The sequence below is a fragment of the Hyla sarda genome, chromosome 6 (genome assembly GCF_029499605.1).
Source record: "Hyla sarda isolate aHylSar1 chromosome 6, aHylSar1.hap1, whole genome shotgun sequence".
NCBI classification, from domain to species: Eukaryota; Metazoa; Chordata; class Amphibia; order Anura; family Hylidae; genus Hyla; species Hyla sarda.
The window spans coordinates 29792161-29805859 of NC_079194.1; the positions used below are offsets into that span (position 1 = coordinate 29792161).

The window sequence follows — 13699 nt, forward strand, 5'->3', positions numbered from 1 at the left end:
AGCTCCCGTGACGTGACATCATCATTGAGCAGTTAGACAGAAAACTTCAGAAGCTAATAACTATTGGAAGGATTAAGATTTTTTAATAGAAATAATTTACAAATCTGTTTAACTTCCCAGAGCCAGTTGATCTATATCTCTATCTCTCTATAAAAAATAAAAAAATAAGTTTTGCCTGGAATACCCCTTTAACAAGCGATGCTCGGGTCATGCGTGGCAGGTCCCGGCTGCTGATTGCAGCCAGGGACCCGCCGGTAATAGCAGACATCCGCGATCTGGTCTGACCAAGCAGAAGATGACCGATAATACTGATCAGTGCTATGTCCTATGCATAGCACTGAACAGCATTAGCAATCAAATGATTGCTATGAATTGTCCCCTATGGGGACTATTAAAGTGTAATAATAAAAGTTAAAAAGAAACTAAAAAAAACTAAAAAATTTGAAAAATCCCCTCCCAATAAAAATTTTTATTGTCCATCTTTCCCCCCATTTTACCCACAAAAAGTGTTAAAAATTTTTTTTTTTGTCAACATATTTGGTATCACCGCGTGTGTAAATATCCGAACTATTAAAATGTAATGTTAATTATACCATACGGTGAACGGCGTGAATGTAAAAAAAAAATAAATAAATTAAAAAGTCCAAAGTTGCTGCTTTTTTTTTTTATAACATTTTATTCCCCAAAAAATGTAAAAAATTATTTAAAAGTTTTATATGTGCAAATATGGTATTTAAAAAAAAAAAAAAAAAAAAATTACAGATCACAGCGCAAAAAATAAGCCTTCATACCGCCGCTTATACGGAAACATTTTTAAAAAAGTTATAGGTCAGCAAAAGTGTGGTTTTAAACGCACTAATTTGGTTAAAAAGTTAGCGATTTTTTTTAAAGCGGTATAATAGAAAAGTGTACAGCATGAAAACGAAACCTTCCAAAATTAGCAAAATTGTGATTTTCTTGATTTTTGTTGCGCCATACATTTCATGGTAAACTGAGTGATGCCATTACAAAAGAACAAAAAAAAAAGAAAAAAAAACAAACTAGTCTGTGGAGGAAGATCTAAAAGTTATGATTTTTAGAAGGCAAGGAGGAAATAATGAAAAAAAAAAAGGAAAAATAATATTGTCTGAGTCTTTAACCCCTTAACGACGCAGGACGTATATTTACGTCCTGCGCCGGCTCCCGCGCTAATCAACGGCCGGGACCCGCGGCTAATACCACACATCGCCGATCGCGGCGATGTGCGGTATTAACCCTTTAGAAGCGGCGGTCAAAGCTGACCGCCGCTTCTAAAGTGAAACTAAAAGTATCCCGGCTGCTCAGTCGGGCTGTTCGGGACCGCCGCGGTGAAATCGCGGCTCCTGAACAGCTGATCGGACACCGGGAGGGCTCTTACCTGCCTCCTCGGTGTCCGATCGACGAATGACTGCTCCGTGCCTGAGATCCAGGCAGGAGCAGTCAAGCGCCGATAATGCTGATCACAGGCGTGTTAATACACGCCTGTGATCAGGATGAGAGATCAGTGTGTGCAGTGTTATAGGTCCCTATGGGACCTATAACGCTGCAAAAAAAAAGTTAAAAAAAAAAAAAGTGTTAATAAAGGTCATTTAACCCCTTCCCTAATAAAAGTTTGAATCACCCCCCTTTTCCCATAAAAAAAATAAAACAGTGTAAAAAATAAATAAAAATAAACATATGTGGTGTCGCCGCGTGCTTAAATGTCCGAACTATAAAAATATATCATTAATTAAGCCGTACGGTCAATGGCGTACGCGCAAAAAAAATTCCAAAGTCCAAAAAAGCGTATTTTGGTCACTTTTTATAACATTAAAAAAATGAATAAAAAGTGATCAAAAAGTCCGATCAAAACAAAAATCATACCAATAAAAACTTCAGATCACGGCGCAAAAAATGAGTCCTCATACCGCCCCGTACGTGGAAAAATAAAAAAAAGTTATAGGGGTCAGAAAATGACATTTTTAAACGTATAAATTTTCCTGCATGTAGTTATGATTTTTTCCAGAAGTGCGACAAAATCAAACCTATATAAGTAGGGTATCATTTTAACCATATGGACCTACAGAATAATAAGGTGTAATTTTTACCGAAATATGCACTGCGTAGAAACGGAAGCCCCCAAAAGTTACAAAATGGCGTTTTTTTTTCCCCATTTTGTCGCACAATGATTTTTTCCGTTTCGCCGTGCATTTTTGGGTAAAATGACTAATGTCACTACAAAGTAGAATTGGCGACGCAAAAAATAAGCCATAATATGGATTTTTAGGTGGAAAATTGAAAGGGTTATGATTTTTAAAAGGTAAGGAGGAAAAAACTAAAGTGCAAAAACGGAAAAACCCTGAGTCCTTAAGGGGTTAAAGGCCCAAATGGGCTGAGTCCTTAAGGGGTTAATGCACCAAAGCCTAGAGTTGCATGATAGGACCATACATAAATGAGTTAAACAGAATTGAGCTAGTCATAGGTTTATTTGTATAATATATTAGGGAGCACTGCTTTAACCCCAAGTAATGTTTTCTACCATAGTTATTTTTTTTTTAAACAGTAACTGTCACCACACTAAACTTAATATATTGTTCCTTATGTCAATTATAAGACACTTTGCTATTTACTTGCTGTTAAAATTCAACCTTAATATGTTTTTAATGTTATTGAAAAAACGGCCACTAGGTGGCTCTGTTCTGTTCCCTGCCACAAGTCAAACAGTTAGTTTGGTCTCCTCCCCGCCTGGCAGGTGACCAAACTCAGGAAGTGCGTGCAGTGCATGGTGGGGCACAGCTCTCGCAGGCTTCAGTGATGCCACTTTCTACTGCCAGGAGCTCACATAAAGTGAACAAAGGGAAAAGGTATGATACACAGCTTATGAATGCTAGGAGAAAAAAAAATTAATAAAATAAAATTCACGGCAGGAGGGCGTTAGGAGTAGTTAGTGAATATAATCTGAGTTATTTTAGAAAATATGGTTTGATGACAGGTCCTCTTTAAATACACTGCTCACAAAAATAAAAGGGAACACTAAGATCACACCCTAGATCTGAATGAATGACAATTGTATGAAATACTTTCGTCTTTACATAGTTGAATGTGCTGACCACAAAAATCAAATGTATCAACCCATGGAAGTCTGGATATGGAGTCACAAAAAAATCAGTGGAAAACCACACTACAGGCTGATCCAACTTTATGTAATGTCCTTAAAACAAGTCACAATGAAGCTCAGTAGTGTGTGTGGCCTCCATGTGCCTGTATGACCTCCCTACAATGCCTGGGCATGCTCCTGATGAGGTGGAGGATGGTCTCCTGAGGGATGTCCTCCCAGACCTGGACTAAAGCATCCACCAACTCCTGGACAGTCTGCGGTGAAACGTGGCATTGGTGGATAGAGAGAGACATGATGTCCCATATGTGCTCAATCGGATTAAGGTCTGGGGAATGGGCGGGCCAGTCCATAGCATCAATGCCTTCCTCTTGCAGGAACTGCTGACACACTCCAGCCACATGAGGTCTAGCATTGTCTTGCATTGGGAGGATCCCAGGGCCAACTGCACCAGGATATGGTCTCACAAGAGGTCTGAGGATTTCATCTCGGTACCTAATGGCAGTCAGGCTACTTCTGGCAAGCACATGGAGGGCTGTGCGGCCCCCCAAAGAAATGCCACCCCACACCATTACTGACCCACCACCAAACCGGTCATGCTGGAGGATGCTGCAGGCAGCAGAACATTCTCCACAGTGTCTTCAGACTGTCACATGTGCTCAGTGTGAACCTGCTTTCATCCATGAAGAGCACAGGGCACCAGCGGTGAATTTGCCAGTCTTGGTGTTCTCTGGCAAATGCCAAACGTCTTATACGGTGAGGGGCCCACATACCACCCTCATGGAGTCTGTTTCTGACCATTTGAGTGGACAGATGCACATTTGTGGCCTGCTGGTGGTCATTTTGCAGGGCTCTGGCACTGCTCCTCCTTGCACAAAGGAGGAGGTAGCGGTCCTGCTGCTGGGATGTTGCCCTCCTACGGCCTCCTCCACGTCTCCTGATGTACTGGCCTGTCTCCTGGTAGCACCTCCATGCTCTGGACACTACGCTGACACACAGCAAACCTTCTTGCCACAGCTCGCATTGATGTGCCATCCTGGATTAGCTGCACTACCTGAGCCACTTGTGTAGGTTGTAGACTCCATCTCATGCTACCATTAGAGTGAAAGCACTGCCAGCCTTCAAAAGTGACCAAAACGTCAGCCAGGAAGCATAGGAACTGAGAAGTGGTCTGTGGTCACCAACTGAAGAACCACTCTTTTATTGGGGGGTGTCCTGCTAATTGCTTATAATTTCCACCTGTTGTCTGTTCCATTTACACAACAGCATGTGAAATTGATTGTCAGTGTTGCTTCCTGAGTGGACAGTAATTTCACAGAAGTGTGGTTGACTTGGAGTTACATTGTGTTAAGTGTTCCCTTTATTTTTTTTTTGAGCAGTGTAAATTTGATTGATATATCACATTGCATGCAAAAGAGAATATGACTCTTACCAATCATTGTTGTTAAACACAATGAATCCTCTATTTCCACGACCAAACGCAACTTGGTTGCTTCCGTTGTCCCACCAATTGGAGAAGGGCTGTCCATCTACCACATTACGGAAAATAACCATGTTCCTAAACATAAAATAAAAAAATATAAAAATAAAAATATCAAAATATCAGAATCCTTACACTGAAGACATTGATGTGATGCCACTTATTCTTCCATAAAACAACAACTTTATATGAACATTACCATTGATGGCTACTTCATATGAAAAATATCAAGAGATGTACTATATATTTCACATCAATTTGAAAGGAAAATTGATAAGAATGTGCAAATATGATAAACATGACAATGATTGTGGTGTAAAATTTTGGAGTTATGCAAACACTGGAAAGGTGCAGAGCAACACACCCAGTAAGTTGATAGCGGCAGAAGAATTCACTTCACGTCCATTCAATGGACAAGCAGGGAGGCAGTAGATGGAATCGGGGAAATCAGATGTTGGGCCACAGCCATATCACACCGTTAGGTGCTTGTCAGGCCCCTGATTCTGAAGGGGCCTGACGAAGCACCGAATGGTGTGATACGGCTGTGGCCCGACGCCTGATTCCCCCATTTCCATCTACCGCCTCTCTGCTTGTCCATCGAACAGACATGAAGTGAATCATTCTGCTGCTATCAACTTACCGGGTGAGTTGCTCCGCACTTTTCTTTCCAGTGTTTGCATTGTTCATTCATTTCATGCGTGCAGCACCACCACCACCACCACCACAGTTTCACTATATGCTAGCACTGGCTACACCATTGGAGGGAAGATTTAAATTGGTTACAGACTGGCAGTGCCGGTTTTTATGTTCTTTTGTGGTTACATTTTGGAGTTCCTTTACAACTTACCTGATCTGGCGCCATCTATGCTCACAGACCCAACGATCGCCACAAGTGGTATCAGGTTTAATAGGGACAGGCTTTGTGGAACCATCAGAATAGCTTGGTGGTCCAATCCAGTCATTGACATCCTATGAACAATAGTACAAGTTTTGAGTAGCTTTCTAAATGGCATACCTTGGACCTATAGTTAGTGCAGTACAAGTCATCTTACCTTGCCATCAACCCAGTACCTATCCCAACTGAAACTGGACATGACACGTGTGAAGCCATAGGGATGGGCCAACATGAAGCCAAGTCCCATCTTATAGAGACTGTAGAACAAGAGTAAAATTATCAATTTTAAGCATAATGAGTGGATATTAATAGATAAAAAAAACACACTTATTTTATTTTTATTTTTTTAAATCTATCATTTCCAAAGTAACAGCATTACCGAGAGTCATAGAAGGTGAGAATTGAGGCTCCGCCTGCACCGTGTCCTCTCTGGTTATCATGGTTGTCTACAAAGACCAAGGCTCTATCACTGGGCATAAAACCCCAACCTTCTCCCCAGTTTCTAGAGAGAAAAAGTAAATTTAATCATTTTTTTTCTCTTTCAAAAAAAAAAAAAAATGTATGCTTCAAGTGTATACCGTCTCTTCCAGTGTCACAGCTTTGATGACAATTGTTACGACTTACCTCAAATAGGCCATCTTCTCTCCATTCCACTTACGGATAACTGTTCCGAGCTTGGCGCCATACTTAAACTCTGTGACTCTTCCAATTCCAAAGTATTCACTGGTTGAAATGCCTTCACCCCCAAGATCGATAACCTAAACCATAAGGATTTGAGCAGCAAATTTAAAATACTTGCTTTTAAATATTTTAGTCTATATTTGGTGAAAAAATTTCTCAATACAAATATAATTTATATACATATTATACATTTTATTAAGCTTTTGTGTTTTTTGCAATATGTAAATGTTATAACATATCTGTAATCCTGTTAGAAATATCCCATCTGGCTTTGCACAAGGCATAATTGAATAGAGGCATTGGCAGCGCCTGGCAATCACATGACCAATCATTTAATCATGGATGCTCTCCTGTGGAAGCCACAGTAACAATGGAAAACTACATAGTAAAGATAATTATTAATCCAGGTAATAGATAGATGGCATTCACGTTTCAATGCAGATTTTTTTCTTCATTTTGTCTCCAATAGGTCACAGGTACAGCAATGGTCAACGGGCCGTTTCACGCAAAGCGTGAAACGGCTCGTTGGCCATTGCTGTATCCGTGATCTGATTTGAAAAGTAGAGTGTCTTCTGTGACTTTTACCTGGATTCAAGCTTGTCATTTTGTGATTGACCACCACGGTTGGCAGTAATTGTATGGACTGGCGGTGCAGACTTTTACTGCAGTTTTTTTTCCTTGATATGAAGTTAGTTATTTATTCTTAATTATGTATCATAAATCTTTTATGATCTTTTTTATATAAAAAAAAAAAAAATAGGCATACCACCACCAATATGTGTGTGAATTGGTTAAATAAAAACGTAATTAAATATTCATGTTTAAAAATGTAATATTAATTTATTTATGCACAATTATACAAATATTGGTGAAAATATGGTATCAAAAATAGCTCTCTATATAAGAAAAAAGAATATATAAAACTTGTTTGGGTAGAGTTGTTGGGGCAATTTTTTTGAGAAAAAAAGTGTCTAACTATTGATGACCAAAATTGTATGTTCATTAAAATACAGAATTTGCCATAAATCCTCAAAGATTAAATTACCTCCTGGAAGATAAAGGGTCTGGCTCCATTGGGAAACCATTGGGTGTTGAGATTGCGAAGCTTGTCGGTGATAACCTTGAGGTCTCCGGGCCACATGTGTTTGGCAGCATCAAATCTAAAGCCAGCTACACCGATGTCAATGAGAGTGTTCAAAAAATCGGCAATCTTATCCCGAACGTAGTCCTTCTCCAAGGCAAGATCAAGGAGACTAACAAGACGGCAGTCACGGACCTATGAAGGAAGTCATCTACGTATGATAACAAGAAGAGAACAGGAGCATTCCAATGTGCAGAATCAGTGGGTCGACACTATGTAAAGGCAGGTGAGTTATACGCTCCCCCTGTAATGTTGTGCTATAACCAAGGCACAACTCTCACATCGCATGGTAAGAGAACTTTTAGATCTGGAACAGCTGCTGCAGACTTCTCACACCAAGTCGGCGTGCACAGGATACACCAATGAACACAAAGAAAAAATTGGAGTAATTCCGCGCTGCCAGTTGTCACTCATTGAGGTCAGAACCAGGAGTATTACTGGAATCCTAAGTTATATTAACACAACGCGTTTCAGGGCAGAGATGGCCTTTTCATCAGGTGTGCACAACATGTATGCATGTATTTTGTTCTATTGTGCACGCCTGATAAAAAAAAAAGCCATCTCTGCCTTGAAACGCGTTGTGTGTTAAAATAACTTCTGATTCCAGTAATTCTCCTAGTTCTGACCTCATTGAGTGACAACTGGAAGCGGAAGCCATTTATCCATGTGTTCATTGGTGTATCTACAGTATGAGGAACTGATGCACGATACTTTTCATGGCCAAATTCTCATTTGGTCGACAGATGTTCTTCTCGACCACCCCCAAATAAATGTGTGTACTCTACATGCACAATGCTTCCGCCCCACCCCCCCAACATCACCTGTCTGGGGGTGTGAGGAGGACCTCCGCACATGTATGATAGTCAAATGGTCCTGCTGACTTTTGTATATGGAGGCCTGACAATTCATTCTTATGTATACACTTGGCATCAGGTGAGAATACAGTAAGTATGTATACCTGGTAAGCATCACCGTAGTTCTCGATTTCTCCACTGCCAGTCCTGCACTTGCCATCATTGAAGTCCCAGCTAGAAAATGGAACAGCAGGGAAATTTCTTGCACCAGCATTGAAATAGCTTCCACAAGAAGAATGAGTACCTTCGCCACCTCCTGCGCCACACATGTGATTGATGACGGCATCCACATAGATATATACCTAAGAACGGTAATTAAGTAAACATTACTATAGTATTAAAGACTTACAAAAGCAGAGCGGTCAAAGGTTCATTTATGTACGTTTATTATAAAATTGCCCTATAAACTGGAAGAAGTTTTTAGAGTTGGGCCAGATTTATCATAAATCCGTATAGGATACAGAGGCTACTACAAAATATTCACACTCACCCCAACATTGTTACATCTGGTCACCATGTCTCTGAATTGTTGGTCATTACCAGAACGAGAGCACAGCTTATAGCTGATAGGCTGGTATCTCTCCCACCATGGTCTCCATGGACTGGTAACGGTGATATGCTCATTTGGTGGAGAAATCTACAAAATGCATAAAAACAAACAAGAAAATGTTATATGTAATGGAGAATTTTGCAGTCCCAAATGAGGTTATGTTCATAATGTACAAGAGCAGCGAAATTGGGATCCTGTAGTCTACAAGATTCTGTAGGGTTTACCAACTCCTTTAATTTCGGATTTCTACCATGACTAAATGAAACCTGTGTTTTAAATAGACATTTTTCTTAAGTGTTTCTCCGAAAATCCAATCCATTATGCAGTGTGAACAGAATAACATAAAAAAAATAATAATAATTATCCCGATATATGAATGAATACATTCTTCGTGTATTTGGTTTCCTGAAATTAAAAAGTCTGTCAAGACGTTTATGTTGTCTGAACTATGGAAAGCATAAAATCCTGACAGGTTCCTTTGTTATGAACGACTGGATTAAAACCAAGCAGTGGCACCGGATGAAGTGTCTGGAAAGTCTTTCTGGTTTCTTCTCTTCGTTTAAAACTATGTGGAGAATTTATCACGTGAGCCTCTTTCACTCCACTGCATCATTGCTACACAGTGTATGGGGAATTTTTCAATGTACTTTTTTGCCTTGTGGATGTCTATACCACCCATTGAGTGAAGTGAGCTTGGAAATTACTAATAAATGCATCAAAACTCAGGGTGCCATCAAATATGGCCAGGGATCCAGTTTTGTTTCCCTCCAGTGTCGTAGAAAAGTGCCATAGAAAAACTGATCCCGTTCATTTGAATAGCACAGGTCAGTTTATCAAGCACCTCAATTGGGAAACCGGAACACCAGACGGGAAATGCATCTTGCAGCAATCCCCCATCCTGCAAAAATAAGTAGGTGCCGGACCATATTCAACTCTTCCACCTTGTGGCATCAGTTGTAATGATGAACAGAACAGATCATATTCAAATTTGCAATATATGGATGAATATTCGTCCTTTGCAAATTTCGCATATTCGTTCACTTGTTTTTCCCATGCGAAGTTCATAACGAAATTTCCAGGGTGCGCATGTGCGATTATATCTTTCAACTAACTACTTTCCTATTGGTTGCTAGGGATGTTGATAACCTCTGACAACTGTATTTGCATCCTTCTCATTGGCCCACAAGCTCAAAGAAGGGAGAGATCAGTGTCCTCTGGAAGTGCGGATATCCACAAATTTTCGCATATACGAAATATTAGTGCTCCACACCGACTCACACAGTAAATAATACTGGAGCCTTCTTTTGGACCATAAGCTGGAAGCAGGGAGGGATGATCACTCATTGTTAGGTGTAGTGTGAAAAAAAATGAATATTCTCCATAACGAATTTATATCGCTATATTCTAAATATTAGCGGTAAAAATTTGCAATTCGAATATTCGTGCTCAACGCTAATCAGTTGTGAAAGGTTATCCAGCTTAGAACTGAGCAATGATGGTACCCTTATAAAGCTTAATCCACATACCCTTTTTGACCAAGCTATGTCCCATCTGCCAAAGCCACACCCCTTTCGCAACACAGCATTTCAGAGCAAAACATAATTGTTAGAAAGCCTTTCCAGATTTCCTGTTGCCCATGTTTCAGGCATCATAAATCAGATGCAAGAATCCCTTTTTTGCTCCACCTTACATAGACTTGCACTAAAGGATCTTCCTATGGAGCATATAGCATCTGATAAGTACTGGAAGGATTAAGATTTTTTTAATCTAAGTAATTTACAAATCGGTTTTACTTTCTGGCACCAGTTGATTTAAAAAAAAAAAAATACATACAAATGTTTTCCACCGGAGTACCCTTTTAACCCCTTAACGACAATAGACGTTAATGTACGTCATGGTGCAGTGAAACTTAACCCACGATTACATATTTTTATGTAATGGACATGACCTCGAGCAGCGGGCTGGTGCTCGCATCATGTGTGGCAGGTCCCGGCTGCCAGGGACCCGCCGTTATTGGCAGACATCAGCGACCGCGCTGATGTGCGCCATTAACCCCTCAGATGCAGTGATCTGCGGCAGTGCGGTACTTAAAATGGATGATCAGATTCCTCTGGCAGCGCTGGGGGCGATCCGATCATCCAGCATGGCCTCCGGAGGTCCCCTCACCTGCCTCTGTCCGTCGCCAAGGGTCTTCTGCTCTGGTCTGAGATCGAGCAGAAAATCACCGATAACACTGATCAGTGCTATGTCCTATGCATTGCACTGTTCAGTATCTGCAATTAAATGATTGCTATTAATAGTCCCCTGTGGGGACATAAGGTGTATATAAAAAATACACACACACATACAAAAAAAAAAAAAAAGAAATACATTTTTATAAAAATATAAATCGTCCCTTTTTCCCCACAAAAAAAAAAAAAAAAACTTAAAAATGAAACATATTTGCTATTGCCGCATACGTAAAAGTCAGAAATATCAAAAACATTTGTGATACCAATAACTGCAGATCACGGCACAAAAAAAAAAAAAAAAAAAAAAAATATAATAATAATAATAATAATCCTCAGTCTGCCCCGTATATGGAAAAATTTGAAAGCTGTAGGTGGTTAAAATAGGGCAATTTTCAAAACATACTAATTTTGGTTAAATAGTGTGATATTTTTTTGTGGTGTCATTTAGTCAAGATATGGGGTGCTATCTAGTTACTGTATGCTAATATTTAATAACCATATGGTGGGACTCTTTAGCCCTTAGCATAGTGATCTCATTATGGACAACCATCTGTCCTCAGTCATATACAACAAAAATAAACCTGACAAAATGTGGACATTGTAGAACGTCTCAGTGGATAATGTAAAAAACTCATAAGATGCAAAATGTCTCCCGATTCATATTACAGGGATCGTCAACCTACCTGGACTCCTCCAAATCCATTGGGTCCCAGGTACCGTTCACACTCTGCTGCAATGTCGTCCCATCTCCACTCAAATAAGTGGACAATTGATGTCCGTCCTGACCTGGTGTTGGGATTGTACTGAGCGGAGCATAGCCCGACAGCCACCAGCAGAAGAAGGAGCTTCATCCTACCTGCTAATGTGAGATGGGAAATTCTCAATTTATGCTCATTTATACTGTGAGTTACGTAGTTTGTGCACTTAAATAACCCCCTGTGACTCTTTTCTGTGATACGTGAAGCCAGGTGATGATATTCTGGAAATTCTCACAGGTAGACATGTTTTATCATATTTGTAGCATAGCCATATCACTTAAATTTTATTAACAGAACACATACAAAAGAAGTACTAAGAATGTACTATGCTACAGGAGTCTTAGTTAACAGTAGATTAAAACAATAAACAACTACATTGACGTGGACTGAAATGGCAGGAGGTGCTCAACCCCAAGTGCAGTTGTGCACCTACACTGGGGTGGAGGTCCTACATTTGTGGTCCGTTGCTATGGACGATCCCCAGCATAATGTGGTTGCTATGGGCAATGCCTGCAGATGGTCACAAGTACCACAATATAGGTGCACTACTGTGGTAGATGTAAACAATGACATTGGCTAACCCTCAAAACTGATGTAAAATTGAGACATTAGCCAGTATATCCGTATATGAAGGACATACCTGAGCCCGCACACCAACGCCAAGGTTGGTACGGGAACTAACACTGACCTACCTGTGCCAGATAAGCAAAACCAGGACCCAAATTACAGCAACAATAGGTCCAACTTGTAGACTGCACCACAGTTACCTCCTGTGAGGCTGAGCACACATATAATCGGAGGGGGAGGGGGTCACAGGCTACAAGCCCCACCCTGGTTGGCTAATATATTGCCGGCCTCACAGGTGAAACCTTAATGCTACCAATATGATAAAAGGGTGCATTAGTACAGTGGTCCCTCAACGTACGATGGTAATCCGTTCCAAATGGACCATCGTTTGTTGAAACCATCGTATGTTGAGGGATCCGTGCAATGTAAAGTATAGGACAGTGGTCTACAACCTGCGGACCTCCAGATGTTGCAAAACTACAACACCCAGCATGCCCGGACAGCCAACGGCTGTCCGGGCATGCTGGGAGTTGTAGTTTTACAACACCTGGAGGTCCGCAGGTTGAAGACCACTGGTATTGGAGGTTATATTCACCTGTCCCCGCCGCTCCGGACCGTTACCGCTCGTCACCGCTGCCCTGGATGTCGCCTTCCATCGCTGTCGCCGCGTCCCCGGGGTGTCCCGCGACGCTCCGGCAAGGCCTCTGCTTCCCCGGCATCCTTGCTCTCCGTCGCCGCCATCACGTCGCTACGCACGCCGCTCCTATTGGATGACCGGACGGCATGCGCAGCGACGTGATGACGATCATGGAGAGCGCCAACGATGCAGGGGATCCCAAAGAGGACACGCCGGAGCCCCGAGGACAGGTAAGTGATCGTCAGCCGACCACACTGGGCACCGTAAACAGCTATCCGGTGGGAGCTGAAGCAGTCTGCGCTGCCGGATAGCCGTTTATGCGATGGCCCCGACATACAAAAGCATCGTATGTTGATGCTGCCTTCAACATGCAATGACCTCTGAGAGTCCATCGTATGTTGAAATGATCGTATGTCGGGGCCATCGTAGGTCGGGGGGTCACTGTATAAACTTTAGACATTAAACAGCTTACATTGACGTGGTCTGAAATGGCAGGAGATACTCAACCCCAAGTGCAGTTGTGCACGTACACTGGGGTGTAGGTCCTGCCCTTGTGGTCCGTTGCTATGGGTGATCCCCAGCATAATATGCATACAATGGAGGATGCATGCAGACGGTCACAAGTACCACAATGACATCCTACACCAGATAAACGCGTGGATGCGTAACACTCATAATTTAAACATTAAACAACTACATTGACGTGGTCTGAAATGGCACACTGGGGGTAACCGGGGAGCAGTCTACAAGGACCTGCTGCTGCAATTTGGGTTAGCTAATGTCATTGTTTACA

The 13699-nt window shown here is 41.4% G+C and overlaps 1 protein-coding gene across 3 annotated transcripts in view; it reads right to left on the reverse strand.

The window, feature by feature from the left end:
- Positions 1-13462, reverse strand: part of LOC130275438 (pancreatic alpha-amylase-like) — a 14954-nt gene extending 1492 nt beyond the window's left edge. The window contains exons 1-10 of one of the 3 annotated variants that reach the window (XM_056523412.1): positions 13379-13462; positions 11628-11803; positions 8654-8800; positions 8268-8465; positions 7214-7444; positions 6112-6245; positions 5867-5989; positions 5645-5744; positions 5440-5561; positions 4545-4670 (exon numbers count right to left, since the gene is read on the reverse strand). In XM_056523412.1, the coding sequence (XP_056379387.1) occupies positions 4545-4670; positions 5440-5561; positions 5645-5744; positions 5867-5989; positions 6112-6245; positions 7214-7444; positions 8268-8465; positions 8654-8800; positions 11628-11795 (1349 nt within the window). In that variant the 5' untranslated portion in view covers positions 11796-11803; positions 13379-13462. Of the gene's footprint in view, positions 1-4544; positions 4671-5439; positions 5562-5644; positions 5745-5866; positions 5990-6111; positions 6246-7213; positions 7445-8267; positions 8466-8653; positions 8801-11627; positions 11804-12390; positions 12524-13378 lie in introns of those variants that run through there. The other 2 variants (XM_056523411.1, XM_056523413.1) reach the window with 2 other exon arrangements.
- Positions 13463-13699: the final 237 nt, after the last annotated feature.